We start from the raw sequence: 16839 nt of genomic DNA on the forward strand, positions 1-16839 counted from the left end.
CCGCTGCCTCCCGCCGCTGCCGCGCCGCCCGCATCGCCCCCTCCCCACAAGGTCACCGGGCGGCCCGGCAGCCAGGGGCTCGGCCTGCCGCCGCATCGGCGGCCCGCCCGCCCGCCCCGCTCCCTCCCAGGCTCCGCGCGCGTTACCTGCCGGGCGCTGCTGCCGTTTGAATGAGGCTGGGCCGGTGCCCCGGCTGCAGGGGCGCGGCGGGGGACGGGCCGGGGAAGGGCCGGGGCGGGCGCCGGCGATAGGCTGCGGCGATAGGCTGCGGCCATGCGGGGCTCGGCGCTGCCGCTGCTGGCGCTGAGCGCCGCTCTGGTGCTGGCGGGCGGCGGGTGGTGCCTGGGCCGCCTCCTCCTCCTCCTCCTCCCGCGGCCCCGCCGCGCCCTGCCCGTGAGTACCGCGGCCGGGGGCTTCGACCCCCGCTGGGGCTCGCCGGGGAGAGGCCGCCGGGGGCTTCCCGAGGCCCAAAATGGCGCCGCGCCGCCAGGCCCGCCTCTGCCGCCGTCCCGCGGGGCCGGGGGCCGCGGCTGTGCCCGGGCGGGCTGCCGGGGGCTGAACGCGCACGGCCAGGGGGGACGACGCGCCGAGCTGTGGAGGGCCTGGGGCAGCCGGCCGGCCCCTCGGGGGCTTGCTCCAGGGCCTGCAGCTCAGCCCTGCCCTGCTGAAATGCCCAGATAACAGCTTTGGCCTTTTTGCAACCTCCCACTTCACTCCATCTGCTCTGCTGCACTCGTGCCCCATCCCTATCCCGCCCCAGAAGATACCTTCCCTTTAGTGAATATTTTCAGTTCCTTTGCCTGGGATTGCAAACCTCAACTTCCTGACTCTCAGAAAAGAGAGCAAGCAGAGTCTGCTGTGTGCTTGCTCTCATCTTCAAGTGAATCTGATAACGAGCAGATGGTCAAGGCAGGGCACAAGGGGGAACAGGATCCAGAAAACAAGTGACACAGTAGAAGATAAAGTATAGGCAAGCATGGTGGGTTCCCAGAGACTGAGGCTGAAAAAGTAGCTTCTCTTGACTTAGCCTCTTTTGCAATAAATGTGAATAATTTTGATAGATCACTAGTATGAGTAAAATAAATCCTGCTGTTGAATAAAGTGATCCTATTCCAATAGGAAAAGGTAGTGAAGTGAGTGCACCTGAGATGGTGGCAGGTCAAAACCAGGCTGCCTGGTTGTTTGAACCGTGTGAAAGGTGTATGTCAGTGCTGCGGGTCACCCAGCGAGGATACAGGCAGTAGAGCCCAGCCTGAATGCCAGCACAGCACCTCCAAGAAGTCACCCTGTGTTCATAGGTCTCAGGTGCCCTGGCATCTCTGATACACGAGCACATCTCCTGTGCAGTATTTCCTGAGCGTATTTCCTGAGACTGTGTGTTTGCTGGTGAGTGAGGCACCTGAAGTGTCTCAAAGTGCAGATTAATGTCACTGCTAGAGACATGATAGCTCCCCTGCCTGTCTCAGCACTGTGTCAAACTGTGAGCTGCAGACTGACTTTATCAAACTCAGAATGAGGGTCATTAGGCTTATCTTGGGACTTTAAAAAGATAAGGATAATTGAGCTTTTCTGTGTTTGGAGGTTTTTGGGGTAGGAGCTTTTTGGCTGGGGATGGTGTTGCTCTCTACTCTCATATTTGGAGATCTCTGTCTGTCAGGCACAGCACAAAGACAGGGGCAGCTACAGACGTGAGATCTCTTATATCCCTTGGGTTTTCTTTGTATGCTCGTTAGTACTGCTGGGGCCTCAGTCTGTTATGAACCATGCTGCTGTAGCCACATGTTTTATTACCAGCAATTAGTGTAATAAAAATAATTAACAAATAATCACAGGAGCCTTTTTGTACTCTTTAAGTTGTTCCTCACTCTTCTCACCTTCATAATCAGTGGAAATAATTTTTAAACCTCCTCCTTTCTGTGTAGTTTGGTGTGTTGTTTTGGTTTTTTTTTACCCTAGAAAGCAAACCAGCTGCTGAGACTTAAAACTGGATGCACACAGGAACACATCTCAGCCATTTGCTTTTATTTCCTGCAGCTGAGCTCTGTCCTCATTAGACCGGCTGATGAGGAAGTTAATAACGGCCGAGGATTGGGTATCTTGTTTGTTTGCCTGTCCTGGGCTCTGGAAGTGATTACAACTCTGTCTTCTGCTTGGTTTCTGCCCTTTTGAGAAGCCTCTTGTTCTCAGAATTCAGAGGCAAAGAGTCTAAGGAGGTAGGCAGAGGAAAAAAAAAGTCAAATGCTTTTTTCTTCTAGGGCCAGGTTGCTGAATTTAAGTGGGAGGTAACCTTGGCAAATTCTGTGATCTGATTTGTACTTGATCCTTATCTCTTGGAGTTGTGTCACTGTAAATTAGATTAAGACTCAGCACAGTATATTTAATTCTCATTGTATGTCCTTTAGCTGTTGCTACCTTCTGAGGTTTAGCAGAGCCAGCCTGTAGCTGGGTGCTTTTGCCTGGGTGTAAGAATTGGTGTTAATGTGGGTGTTTGTGTGCTAAATGCAGGACAGACTTTTGATCAGTTCTTCTTTCAACATCAAATCATTACTCCCCTTTGATGACAATAGCTTCAATATGACATACAGGGCAGGACAGGGTGTAGCTCATTTGCTTAGTGCTCTCTGCACATCCTGAGTTTGTGCAGTAATGCTCTGATTGCTATCACCCTGCAACTATATCTTATTGCCACTTCACTACCAAGCATGCAAAAGTTTATATTCCAGCTGTGGCTAATAACAGTACCAGGGAATATGAGTTGCTGATATCTCCACTTAGTTGGAAGTGAACTCACTTCCTTATTGCATTCTTTAGCTCTTTATTGCTATTATGTTATTGCCTCACAGATATGGTTTCATTTTGAAGTTGTGTGCAGCACTGCAGCTAGGTACCTGTGAGCTGAACTAAGCATTAGGAGCTGATTGTTTCATGGCTGTGGTGAGAAAATCAGGAGAGAGATCAATTTCTAGCAAAGAAATAGGATGAATGGGCAGTGGTTTGGTATATGCTTCTCTTCAGGATTTGGGATTCTGTTTTCAGATCTCTCACAAGCTTGTTGTGTCACACCAGACGAGTATCAGATTTTCTCTCTCAATTTATCCATCAGATAATAATTATGTGGGATTTAGTAAGTTTTTCCTGTTAAGACTGGTGTTTCAGAAGGAAGCCCTCACCTGCAGTCACATTCCTGCATATAAAAATACAGCATGGGAAGTACTGCATAGAGAAGGAGTAGGTAGAAAACATAAAATAGTGAGTCATTCTGTAAGGAGCTGCTGTACAGTTCCAGCAGATGACACTGTCACTTGGATGTTTTCTATGCTGTACTTTCTTACAAAGCTCATGAGCTGGTAGATCACTAAGTTCTTTTGAAATGTTTCTTTTCTGTTTGGCCACTGATACTTGAAAGAAAACACTACTGTTCTAGCTTAGGTATCGAGGCAACACAAATGTTACAGACTGGCAATTGAATAAATTTTGGATTTCACAGTAGTTAGGAGCTGGTTGTGTTTCTACACAGGAATCTTGTAATCTTATTTGAGCTGGTTGATCCAGCAGAAGCTCTGCTGAAACCATTTGGTTTAGATTGCAGTCAGGTTAGTGTGCAGACAGGCATATGCCCACTGTGGCTTACAGCTGGAATTGTACCTCCTAGACACTGACTGGCCCTGGCTGCGGGGCTGCAAGCTGCTCCTGTGCCATGTCACTCAGCACTGGTGGTACCTGCAGCATGGCAGTATCTGATGGTCTTGTATTGTCTTTTCTCCACGCAGGCTAAAGGGAAGGCGGTGCTAATAACAGGCTGTGACAAAGGTTTTGGACATGCCTTGGCAAAACGGCTTCACGCAAAGGGATTTACTGTTTTTGCTGGATGCTTGCTCATGGTGAGTAGTAATACTGATCAAAATTCTTCTCTGATTGGAGAGAAATGCTTCTCAAGTGACACTGTCTTCATCTGCAGCCTCCATTTACCCTAGTCCAAGACCTGGGGGAAGTGTAGTTGGCAGGGATCATTACATCTTCCATTGCTTCATCTGCCTGTTGCATCTTGTCATTCCTGTGATTCTGAGCTCTCCAGGGCAGAAACTGTCTGAGTTGCCTGTGTGTACAGTAGCTTGCACAGTAGGGCCCTGTTCTCTGCTGGAAGCCTCTTGGCAATACCACAATACACTCAATAAATCTAATAGTCCAAGATTGCTATGGCACTATGACATCTAAGTTGCTGTCTTTCATTCTGTCACTTTCCTTTGGAGACACTCTCCTCAAACTCATCTCCAAGCTGCCTCTTCTGCCTTGTTCAGGTTCTGTTTTACTGTACCTTTCTGATATCTATAGGCCTCACCCTCTGTCAGCTGTGTTTGGCAGAGAGCATCCCTTACTGTAAAAGATGAGTTTAGGCACACTGAATCAGAAGGGGTTGCAGACCCATCATCCTGGTTTCTGCTCTTGCAGGTTGTCTAATCCTCTTTATAAACTGGGCTGCCTCTACTTCCATCTCCAACTAGGGTTTTACCCTTACTATGCTTTTCTGCTCTTTTGATAGTCAAAACTCATGTAATTTCTAACTTGAGTTGCTCAAAATTGGTTCATACCCACTTGTTTCTCCATGTGAAGATGGCTGTTTCAGCCCAGGTGCTCAGGGGGTGATGACCACAGATTCCTGAGTAGTGTAGAGGGTGAGAATAAACAGAAAAAGGTGGCCCTCATTGCCTGTGTGATCTCAGCGGAGGTTACGTTCTTCCACCACACCAGAAGGGAAAGTTATTATCAGCTGACTTATTGTGTAACTTGAGAGTAAGAGAGTCCTGTTGGAAAACTGCCACTATTTGGAAATTTCCATGTGGAAGGTCTGTAAATCCTCCAATAATCATGTCATACGCTGCTTTGGGATGCCTGTCTCTGGTGACAGCAAGTCAGGCAATCGCCAGGGAAGAGAAAGGAGAGGGGAGATAGAGTGGTCTGAGGGGGCTGTTCAGAAGGCAGCACGCTAGTGCAGAGCAGGCCAGGCTCCATTTGAAATCACATAAAGAAAATAAATGCCCCTGAAGTTAGCCCTCTGCACTTCCCGTCCCAAAGGAGACACATCTCTGGAACTGCCAACTAGGCAGCCTTCCTTTGGTGCATTAGGTGAAGATACAACACACTGAACCATCCATTTTACAAATATGTAGATCGCAGTGTGATGGCCTTTTAAATTACTGGGAACAGACTGTGCTATGTCAATTTAATCTCATTCTGGCTAAGCAGCAGAGTTGTTAAAGGGGAAGGAATAAATGTATCCTGAATGTATCCTGGTTTTGACACAGTCCCTCATGATAGTCTCATGAGCAGAGCCTGTGACTGCAGCTCAGTCTCAGGGAAATTTTCTTGGAAGTGCCTCCTGGAATAGAGTGTTCACTTCGAGAGAGATGTGTGCGTTGCCGAACAGGGAGGATTGCAGGCTTCTTGGGGAATAGAGTTAAAAATTATCCTGATAGATTGGATGGAGCCTGAATCCAATTAGATGGAATCCAGTAATGACAAACACGAGGTGTTCTGCCCAGGAAAGGCAGGAAAGGAGCGGGTGGATAGGCAGCCGTGAGGTGGGGGGGAACTGGCGTAGATGGAATGAGCGGGCCGGATCCACGGGTGTTCAGCATTGTGTTTGCGGCTTCCTGATTCCCACTGATGTGTCCCTTTGGCTGCCCAAGTGCTTGCCAGGACCTAATCCTGAATCTCATGAACTTCCTTAGGAAAAAGCCACAGCTCTGTCCATCACAGGAGGGCTCTCTGCTAACAAGCCCCTGTGTGATCTGCCTGTCTCTCACCACCAGCTGCATTGGGATCCTCCAAACCACAGCAGGGAAGAGGAGCAAGCAAGGGGAAGGGCAAACAGGCAGAAGCTGGAGCAAGGGGAGGAGGAGACAGCTGAAAGTTGGAGCAAGGCTCCTCTGCTGGGTGGAGAGGGCTTGTATGGTTGTCAGGCTCACTGCCAGGAGCAGCTGCTGCCGTGAGAGGGTGGGGTGGGCAGCCAGAACTGCCAGGGCTGCAAGGGCAGGATAACCAGGGGAAGTGCAAGAGCTGGGAGGAAATGTGAAGTCCCACTGAAGGCCTCTCGGGAGAGTACCAGGGCAACAGGTTGGGCTGGAGCAGGGCACTCCAGGATTCCATTTGCGTTCTTAGTGGCAAAGGCCAATATAATGAGGCATCACAAAACCCAGAGAGGGTAGTGATGGGATGAGAGGCAATTATTTTAAACTGAAAGAGGGAAGATTTAGGTTAGACATCAGGAAGAAATTCTTCACCATGAGGGTAGCAAGGCACTAGAATAGGTTGCCCAGGGAGGTTGCTGATGCCCCCTCTCTGGAGATGTTTAAGGCCAGGTTGGATGAGGCTTGTGCAACCTGCTCTAGTGTGAGGTGTCCCTGCTTATAGCAGGGAGGTTGGAACCTGATGATCTGTAAGGTCCCTTCCAACCTTAACCATTCTATGATTATAACCCTTACCCGTTTCAAAAGGAATACAATATTTTGGTGACTATGTTATTAACTACTTGTAATACTACTTTTTGTGGCTATAAAAGTGTTGGACACAGCATGTCACTGTGTTCTGTGTGTATCAGGAAAGCTTTGAGTCTTTGTTTACTGGCTTTTTTTCATACCCAGAAATAAGTCAGTTGTGACATGATACACAACTATGGGGCCAGCAACTCATTCCTGTTATTGTGATAACTCTGGTGTAACTATATATTGATTTTTGAGAGTTACTCTGTTTTGCTCAAGCCTGTGATGCACATTTCAGCTCTTTTCCTTCATTATGTGTCACTGTTCACTGGACTGAAGGTGGAAATGAGATGTTGTATAATATATTTATTAAGTAGCCTGAGTTACATATAGAAAAATTAAACAGTTACATGTTTTTAACATCAGCCTGGCTGCAGAGGCAGCTGAGCAGGTGACTGTGGGAGGGTTGCTCACCTTGTTTGCCCTTGTACTGTGGGAGTTGGTATCAAGTGCTAAAGGAAGAGTGGCAGCCAGGCATGGTGACTCACCAATTCATAACTTCTTCCTCCCTAACGAGGCAGAGCCTGTGATTCAGGGAACAGTTTGGTGAATTAAGTCTTGAGCCTTCTGTTGAACTATATGGCTAATCTGAGCTCTTTTATTTGTTGTCAACCTCTTGAGCGAGGCTGCACGGCTCGGGCAGCAATCCTGTCTGGAAGTGACCAGGGAAAACTTGCCTCATGTCTGTGATACTGTTGTTTTGTTGCAGGTCTCCACTGTGTATGTATTCCTGTGCACCCTGTTGTGCCAAAGGTGTCCCTGCTGTCTTGTTTCCAAAGTACTCTGACAATACTGTTTTGTTAGAAGCCACACGATATTCTGGGATGACATGAGTACAGTGCCCAATTAGCCTTTTGCTTTTAAGCCTAGAAAATCTCACTCTGATTTATGTACAAATGCTGGTTATGCTACCTGCAGATCATGGAGACTGAGGCAGTGGGGAGTCTCCCACAGTTATGCCAGGCTGGTGCAGTATTTGACAGTGTTACAGATGTGAAACCTTTCATGTGAGGAGCTAACAGCAGGGACCTTGTCACCCTTCAGAACAGTGGGTCACTGATCCAGATATGGAGCTGTGCTGGAGAGAATAGGAAGATGGCCATGGGTTGCATGTTGGTTTGTGTAGCTCGTGTGCCTCTTTGTGCACCAGGTTTACACTTCTGTGTGCTATTTCAGTGATTTCGGTTTCCTGTCCATGTGAACATGCCTGTCCCCAGGCTGCATTACTGTTCCTTGTCTGTCTTACTGGGACATCTTTCTTTTCTGCTGAACAGGATGAGAATGGAGATGGAGCCAGGGAGCTGAAGAACATGAAGTCAGATCGCATGCAAGTGCTACAGATGGATGTGTGCAGTGACCAGGAGGTGGCTCGGGCTGTGGATTTTGTGAAGAGGATGCTAAAGGAGCCAGAGGAAGGTGTGTGTGTATCTTTCTATTTCCAGTACAGCTGGCTCTTTGTTCACAGCAAGTATAAAGCTACTAAATAACAGTAGCTCTAATATTAATGCAAATTACGTGAGCACACCCTTCCTCCTAAAACAAGCATGAAATGTAGCTGAGTTACATACAGGCTCTGATCCTACACATGTTCCTTCTCCATGATTTTTCTTCCTACACAGTCACCCAGCCCTCGTCACATGCTTCACAGCTTCTCAAGCTTTCCTTGATGAGCCCAGCGACAGCAGTGGTGGCACAGAGCCATGTCCCACCTAGTGAAAGCTTGTAAGGGAGTAGCTCTGTTGCTTCTATAAATGCAGCAGTATTTGCAAAACCATGTGTGTAGCAGGGACAGAGAAATATTGCATCCTTGATCAGCAAGTTGGACTGGTTCCTCCTGCTCTTGGAGCCTTATCCTGTAGTTGCTTGTTCCAGCACAGTGTGCAAAGCAGCAAAGGCTTCTTTTCAGGCGCATCAGTGTGACTGAGGTTTGTGGCTTGCCAATAAATAGTGCGCAATAAATAAGTGCTGGAACATAGAGACTATTGAGACTGAGGTGCTTTGCACAGAGGTGCTTGTTGCACAGCAAGTGTGGCCCCAGAGGAACCAGGGCAGAACAGTTCTTGTGCTCTACTTTTATAGCTCTTCTCACTGTGCTGTGTACATAAGGCTAAATGCATTTCAACAGGAATGCTCCTGTTTGCTTTCAGGCTTATGCAGTTCCCACTGTATTGTTGACAGTAAAGAAGTAATAGTGATAAGGCTCTGCTCAATAAACACACTGCTGTCCAGCAAACAGCCCTGCCACCAAGTACCTATTGGCGCTTTGTTCCATTGTAACATGACCTGACTGGGGAGCAATGAAATTCCAAGAACAAGCTATTGTAAATAATGTTTTCATGAACATCTCTGAATCTAGCCTTCCCAAGAAATGGGAAATAGTTATAGAGAAATTTTGAATCAGGAATACTTTGCAGAGGGGACTGACAGCTTAAGTCTTTTGTGGTGTTTGGTAAATTCCTGCCAAATTTGCTCTGCAGAGCTTCTTTTTACCAGTCAAATTACACCATCAGGTACCCTATTTCCATGGCCTTCTGCTAGTGGTTAGAGCTGCTTTGCAGCAGCACAGGAGATCTGGTTCAGGCTGAGATTCTGTGCTGGCTGCCAGATTAGTGTGAACTTCAGTTATCTTGACCCATTAAAGCTGGCAGCTTCAGTAAGTGCAGCAGCAACAGCATCTTGGGCAGAGCAGAAGTAGAGCTACCTGACTGCAGCATTTAGAATCTTGAATTAATAAGAATGGAAGTAAGGATAGGTACACAAAATGTTTTCTTGCCTTCTGCTGCAGGCCACAATTTGGCTATTACCCCAAACAGTCCCTGGGGCTGTTGTGGCCTGGTAGGTATTGGAAAAGAGTTTTTCTAGAAGGAGGATAGAGTTGGAGGCCAGTCAACTGGAGTAATATTCACCACTCTGTCAGAAACAGGAGTGCAGGGCAAAAAGGGGTACTGGGATCACCAGGTGAGAGCTGGGAGATGCAGGAATAGTGGCAGCTGTGAGAAGCAAATAGGGAAATCCATTGTGGGACAGACTGTGAGGGACTGGCTAATGCATTGTTATCATTGGGTAGGGCTTGACTTCTGTTTCCCTATACACTGTTAGTCAACAGCCTTCAGTGAAAATGAACCTAGCTGGGCACAGGGCGGTGTTTCCAGGGCTGATATGACAGTAGAGAGCCAATCTAGCAAGGACATGCTGGTGTCTTAACATGAACCAGGAGGAGAAGTTCCATTGGTATTGGGCAATGGTAGAATATTGCAGTTTGCTTAGAGGGCTGTATTTCTTACAATACGTGGTTACTATCTGACTATGAATAAATGTAGGTTGAAAGTTATTAAAGGACTTTCATACATTGGGACAAGGAAGCTATGGAGCAGAAGCAGGTTAAACAGTCCAAAATAACAGAGAGAGCTCGATAAGTTTTATCAACAGGGTGGCATGACGTGGGTGCTTTTGATAGCAGTGTCAGAGCTCCCTGGACCTGAAGACTGCCTCTTAGCCCTGTGTTTGTTCTTGGTGGTAAAAGGAAGGTCAGGGAGTGGAAAGGGGCCCTGACTCCAACTGAGTACTTACACAGTGAAAATAATAACCATGGTGTGTGGCAGGACATCTAAGGAGGAGCAACTGTGTTATCTTGTTCCAGGTCTTCTGTTTGTTCCTTCTGCAGTTTATGGCTGCATAGTCCTGTGCAGATTCATAAAGTATGAACTCAGTCCTACACATGTTTGCCTCTGGGACTCCTGCAGTAGTCCCTTTGAAGAGTCAAGTACTGTTAAGTATTGAACGTGTAAGGGGCTCAGTGCAGAAGCTCTTAGTAAGTGCAGTCAATTTAATTTTGACAGGGCTTCATGCACAAAATGTTATTTTTAAAATTCTAGTAGTTTTAAGGGTTAGTTTTAAGTTTGCCATTTTCTGCTGTAGTTGGGGTTGAGAGGCCAAAGACCTGAACAAATGCCTAACCAAATACAGCAGCTGTTAACTGGGCCTTGAACTTGCAGATCACTACCATACAATTTCCAAAACAGTGATTTGTGAAGGGGATTTAGAAAGCAAATATATTTATTTTCTTTCTCCCACCCCCTCCCCCGTTTTTTTTCTAAATTGAAGGAAAGTCCAGTCCAGCCCCCTCCAAACTGCAAATGCCATGATAAAATCAGTGAGTGAAGACAAACCTGGGACTGACAGGAGGCATAGAAGAGGGTCTGCCAGATCCAGGCATACAAAGCCCCAGGACAGCCTTTGACCCCATCACTCTCCTTAATGTTGTTGCAAACAAGCCCCACTGGCTTAACTTCTGGTGTACCAAGAGTGTATTTAATTTCCTTGCTGGATTTTTCTCTGCATTCTTTTTCCAAAAGTGCCCAGCTGTTTGTCAAGGGATTGGGATACTCTGAATGATAAGAAAGGCTTTTTCTCTGCAACACTCTTCCTTGTTCCACTGATTATGTGTTTATTGGCAGGTCTGTGGGGCCTGGTGAACAATGCTGGTGTCTCAACCTTCGGAGAGGTGGAATTTGCAAGTTTAGACAACTACAAGAAGGTGGCAGAGATCAACCTGTGGGGGACCGTGAGGGTGACAAAGGCTTTCCTGCCCCTCATTCGCAGAGCTAAAGGTACATGCTGGGCAGAGTAGTAAGATTCAGAGAGAACTTTTGCAGTGTAGCAAAGATCTAGCTAAAATCTTGACTCAGGCTGTGCTTTGAGGAATGCCTGTGCAGTCCAGGGAGGGTGTCTGAGTCATGCAGGCAAACTAGACAGCTGGTTTCAACATGCTGTGTAAGCATTTGTTAGTACAGGCCACTTTTGGGGCAGTTAGGCATCTACACAGCAGGTACTAACTTAAACATCCCAGGATATCAGAGACCTTTGTGCAGTGCTGGCAGATATGATACAGGACACCAGACCACCTTTAGAAAAAAATGACTGGAGGCCAGACAAGATAATCCTGGCGTCCAGAGTCCACCAAGTGCTTGTGTTTAGATAACTGAATCTTCTGTCTTGGTATTCATTCATAGATCATTGCAGAGCAGTAGTAGTGGAATAAATACAGTCAGTAACAGCCACCTTAGATATCTTACAAGACAACAGTATTACAAGACAACAAGTCTTTGATTTATATTAAAAAAAAGAAAAGTTATGTATGAACAGAATCTGAAGAGCTTCTTTATTTAGCATGTGTGGGAAAATGCTGGCACAGATGTGTGTTATGTGAGGAGAGAAAGGGGTTATATTGATAAGATTGCTCAGAGACCATGTCTGGAAAGCAAGTACCCACTAAACAAGCCCCATCTCGGTGCAAAAGGTAGCTTACCCATCAGGTCAGCACATAGTTCTCACAGTCCGAATCTGGAATGAGAGAGAAGAGCCACCCACTAGTTTCTCAGCTAAAATTTCAGGCTGCAGAAGGGTGTCATGCTCCGTGGCTGTGAAAATCCTCTCTGTAAAAATAGCTGGTGAGATTTCAAGGGCCTGTTTGTAAGTGCATCTGAAACCGTAACTGCATACATTTTGTCTTGAGGAAGGACAGAGCTATCCACAGAAGAGTGACCACTGCTTTTACTGCCCCTAGAAAGTGCCTGATCTGACTAACACAGGCTGCCAGAGCTCTGCAATCACCGTGGTATGGGCTGCTGGTGGGAGTTAGGACAGTTACTCTGCACTGCCCCTTTGCAGCAGGTCAAGTCTCCTCTCTGTTTGTCTCAGCCATGTGGCACTCTAGGCTCTCTTGGCTGGACAGCTGGGTGAGCAGGCTGTGCTGATCGTACTGCAGGTTCAGAGAAGCCTCTGCTGGTTCTCTGCCATCAAGCTTGGATCTAGAAGCATGTAGTTGTGTTAGGCAGAGTGGCTGCAGATGAGCTATTGTGCTTACAGAGAGAACTAGAACGCTTGTTTGGTGTCATGTTATGTGGTGTGCTTTCCAGCTCCTGACAAGGCTAGCTGGGAGCTGGAGCACTTCTCTAGCAAGGCACAGGAGCTGGGGCTCACTGATGTGAAAGGAACACATCTAGTAGCTTCAGGAGATCTGGGTACTTCCTTGCTTGAAAATGAAGAGGGAAATGTCTTGTATGCTTTTAAATCCTTTTTAATACAGAGACAGGTATGTATACCATCCATGGAGGAAGGTCAGAGCAAGGGCTAGTCTTTCCTGAGTCAGGAGAGAAGGGCTCCTTGACAGGGCATTTGGATGCCTCTTCAAGATTCAGATTTTCCAGCAAAGCACCTTTTTACTGGGATGTTCTGGCTGCTGCTTCTGCAGCCCATCTCCTCTCACTGCTCTGTTCTCTCTAGGCCGTGTGGTCAATATCACCAGCATGTTGGGACGGATGGCGAGTCCATCTCGGTCCTGCTATTGTGTTTCCAAGTTTGGAGTGGCAGCCTTCTCTGACTGCCTCCGGCAGGAGATGTACCGCTGGGGTGTCAGAGTCATCCTCATTGAGCCCAGTAACTTCGTGGCAGCCACAGGCATCCTGACAGCAGACGGCGTCGACCGGCAGGCTGAGGCTCTGTGGAGCGGAGCCAGCCACACCGTGCAGGAGGACTATGGGAGGGAATATTTCACTCGCCACGTGGCCCTGATGAAGTCCTTTGTTAACAGTGGCCTGAAGGACATGTCCCTGGTCCTGGATGACATCACCGAAGCGCTCACTTCCCCGTGTCCGAGCAACCGTTACAATCCCATGGAGATGTACTGGTGGGTGAGGCTGCAAGTCATGACCCACCTGCCCACTGCCATTGCCGACTGGCTTTACATCCCTGGAGCCAGCCTGTGAGTGGCCGTCCTTCCAGCACCCTTCCAGTGCTCGTATGTGCACACAGGTTAGAGCTGCCCTGGTCAGGGCTGTCTGCACCCATTGCTGATGCATTGCCCCTGTAGATGCATGTGCTTTCCCTTTGGGTTATGCCTTCCAGTCTTGTGGAATGCTGAGAACAGGATGGCTTTTTCCTTATTCTTGCTCGTTGTATTCCTTGCTGTCCTGATTAAAGTTGAAAGGTGTTTTCCTTTTATCTGTGGAAAATGCAGAGGAAGGCTAACAAAATAGGTCAAATATGTGGCTAATGTAATTAGGTCAGCAGAGTTCCCCCAGTGATAAATTTGGATCACTAATGGACTCCTGCTTTTCCTTACACGGACAGGCTGCTAATAGCAGAGCAAAGCTGTTGCTATGAGATGTCTCAAAGAGAGAAACTAAACTGGGAAACATGCAGAATTTTCCATTTGATTGAAAATGGGTCAGACACAGCCTTCCATTGTTTTTGTCATGCTGCTAGGAAGCTCCGCTCGGCTGTCACTGTCTGTTCATTCCATGAAAATGGCAGCCCTGCCTCTAAACAGCCTCAATATCTAGCTCGGGGTGGTCAGAAGCAAAGAAGGGTTCTTCCCTCCCAGTACTGTGGCCAGGAGGTGCCAGAGCCAGTGACTGGGGACAGGCTGGACAGGGAAAGCCCTTCTAACAATGAATGAGGTCTGAGCCATCCGTCAGTCAGTCCCTGTGGATGCTGGGATTTGCAGTCTCTCTCCACCCACTGCTAATGAGCTTTGTGAGACAGGGTTGACTATGATGTAGCAGACAGGTGAGGCTCCTTGACTGCAGCCTTAGGTACATGTGTCTGAACTACTCAACTGTGGTAGACACTGTCCAGCCATGTCCCTGCTTCCCTCATGTCACTGCCTCATGGAAGGCTCCCTCTTGCTAGTGAGGGAGCTGCTCTTGTTTTCCGAGATCTATTTTTTTGTTTCATTCTCTCTGCATTTGAACAGTGATGTGGCACTGTGCAGCCAGTGTGATCTGACTATGAGTTCTGGAAGGGTGCTTTAAGTGACACATTATTATATTTTTAATATTACACAATAAAATTTCCATGTCACCCATGATTGCTTCCTTGGAGAACCTCCTGATAACTGGTATGAGCTATTTTTGCACAGTATCCCCAAGGGTCTCTGCTATTGGCCATATACAGGGATTTCAATCATTTTTCCATCTGCTGAGACTGCCTGGCTTCATGTCCTGTTCCCTCTGTCCCAGTGGTGACCACTAGCAGAGCAGAAGGGGCTTTGAGCACTGCTGGCCAGGCTGGATCCCTGCCTTCTTAGTTGAGGGACCAGCATTTCCTTCCGCTACTGAACTTTGCTCTGTTTTGTCCTATGTGGGATTAAGTGCCTATGAAAAGAGCTTATCATTTGTTCTTTCCTTATCTGTCTCTGCTAGCTCTGACTTTGAAACTGTGCCATAAACTTTCTGTATGCTGCTGGCTGTAAATCCTTGGAGTCTGTTTGCCTGGGGAGGGAAGTAGGCTTCCCTTGGAGGTGCTGTGGAGGTAGCTTGTATCCCAAGTAACAACCACCGGAATGCTGGCTGGGCAGTTCTTTTCTACTCCAGGTCATCAGCACACAGAGGTTGCCTGGGATCCAGAACCCAGAACAATCCCACAGAACTGCAGCCTAAGAAGTGTTGTAATCGCTCCTGCTCCCTGCACTGTGAAATCTGAGTAATGTGAAGTAGCACTGATTTGCACAAAGAGAAAAATAAACTGTGAGATTTGTAAAGCATGTTTGTGTCTCCAGTGCTCATTTCTACGTTGTTTTTCCCACCTCCGTTGCATCTAAGGTCAAGATTTAATTTGGCTCAGTAATTAAGGAGGTGATGCTGGTTCAGCAGGTAGTGGGACCAGGGAGGCTCACTGAGAACTGCCTGTAGCAGAATGGTTATCAAGACCCATTTAATCACCAGAAGGCAGCTAGAGAGAGGCCTCTGCAAACACATTGTTAGCGTGTGTATTTTATGTGGTTTCCCTCAAATGACAGCGGTGCTGTGCACTGTTTGTTGCCTGGGTGCTGTGCATGTAACTAGTGCAAACACTAGAGCTGCCTGGTAATAAGGATTAGCTCTTCTCACAGTCAGAGCAGAGACTTGCCAGCCAAGAATTGTCTGAGGGGCTAAGAGTGCTGCAAAAGGAAGAGCAAGTGTCAGGTGTTTCTGTATGGTGCAGATGATCATGTAAACTCTGATAAAGCAGAGCAAAGCCGAGATGACCAAGCAGGTCCCTTCTCATCTTGAGCAATGGAGGGAAGAAAACTCAGTTCCAATTGACAGTGACCTTCAAAGCCAGAGGGCAGAGACAGAAGTTCAGTGATATCCCTTGGAAGTCCATGCTGATTGGTGCTGTGGTATCCTGCAAGGAGTTAGGCTGCTGAAGTTGCCTGTGCTTTTCCTTTCAAGGGCCAGCTGCTGAGACTGTGGCAGTGTCCTACCATTTTCTGCATGTTTCTCACAGTGCTTTGGAAGACAATGAAGGTACAGCTCCTTGGTGCAGGCTCCTTTAGCCTTTGTAAAGTGTTTCTGTTTTTCCTTTCAGATCAGTGTTGTTCTCTGCAATAACACTGGGAAGATCTCTACAGCAGCCACAACCAGTCAGAAAGGCTGCTGGGGTCCTGCCTTGCTAAGAGAGATGCTGGCCCAGACACTACTGGCAGCCAGGGCAATGCATGCGAATAGGACACTTTCTCTGGCTTGCTGCTTCTGCAGAGACCTCTGCTTGCCAGCACCCAGCTCTGCAACAGTGCCACCCAGTGCACCCTGCAATAGAGGCCTTGCTTAGCAAATTTTTAAGACCTAGGATCACCAGTATGGGTCTTTCTAGCTTGAAGACCTCCCCTGAACATGGCGGTGCTGTAAAAATAGCAATGACAGCACCTGTCCTTATGGCTGCAGTTTTGAAACATGGGTTTTCAGCTTCTTGTGCAACCACAATGCTGGGAAATATCTTAGAAACAAACCAAAACCAATACCAGCAGGTTTCTCAGCCAGCAGCCTGAGCCCCAAGGATTGGAAAGGTGCTACAAATAGCACGACAATTTGTAATGGAGCTAGCTCCACCTCCAGGGTCAGATCTGGAGCCAGACACTGTTAATTCATTCTCAGCAGTGCTGGAAGGTCCCCAGGGATACTACTGATACTTCCATATCATCCTCTCCCCAACACTTGTTTAGGGAAGGAGCAGGCCTGTGTCTTCACCCCAGATGAAATACAACTTTTGCCCTGGCAGAACATGATCAGGAGGCACAAAGCAGCCATGCGTGCAGGTGTCCTGCAGTATGCAGTGCTTTCCCTTGCAGTGCCCTGGCAGTGAAGCAGCTCATCAGAGCACTCAGCAGGGTGCAGGGAGGGGATGAGCTGTGCAGTGAGCCCATCTCCTGCTCTGGGCACCAGGGCAGCCAGGCTGGTTGGTGGCACCACCTCACTGGAGTGAAAGGGAGCTGCAGACACAGTGCTTGGCTGAGCCAGTGTTCAGGTGTGGTTATCAC

General features: G+C 47.8%; 2 protein-coding genes across 3 annotated transcripts in view; one reads left to right on the forward strand and one right to left on the reverse strand.

The window, feature by feature from the left end:
- Positions 1-263, reverse strand: part of BDH1 (3-hydroxybutyrate dehydrogenase 1) — a 15586-nt gene extending 15323 nt beyond the window's left edge. The window contains exon 1 of the mRNA XM_051626165.1: positions 147-263. The gene's annotated coding sequence lies outside the window, so the exon portion shown is untranslated. The remainder of the gene's footprint in view (positions 1-146) is intronic.
- On the forward strand, positions 249-15084 carry LOC127387605 (D-beta-hydroxybutyrate dehydrogenase, mitochondrial-like). Of its 2 annotated transcripts, XM_051626168.1 has the most exons (5): positions 249-393; positions 3771-3881; positions 7814-7955; positions 10997-11149; positions 12825-15084. In XM_051626168.1, the coding sequence occupies exons 1-5, from the start codon at positions 274-276 to the stop codon at positions 13304-13306; spliced, it is 1008 nt and encodes a 335-aa protein (XP_051482128.1). In that variant the 5' UTR covers positions 249-273; the 3' UTR covers positions 13307-15084. The 2 variants fall into 2 exon arrangements, with proteins under 2 accessions (XP_051482128.1, XP_051482129.1); XM_051626169.1 differs by lacking the exon at positions 10997-11149.
- The last annotated feature ends 1755 nt before the right edge of the window (positions 15085-16839 follow it).

Source organism: Apus apus, chromosome 8 (assembly GCF_020740795.1).
Source record: "Apus apus isolate bApuApu2 chromosome 8, bApuApu2.pri.cur, whole genome shotgun sequence".
NCBI classification, from domain to species: Eukaryota; Metazoa; Chordata; class Aves; order Apodiformes; family Apodidae; genus Apus; species Apus apus.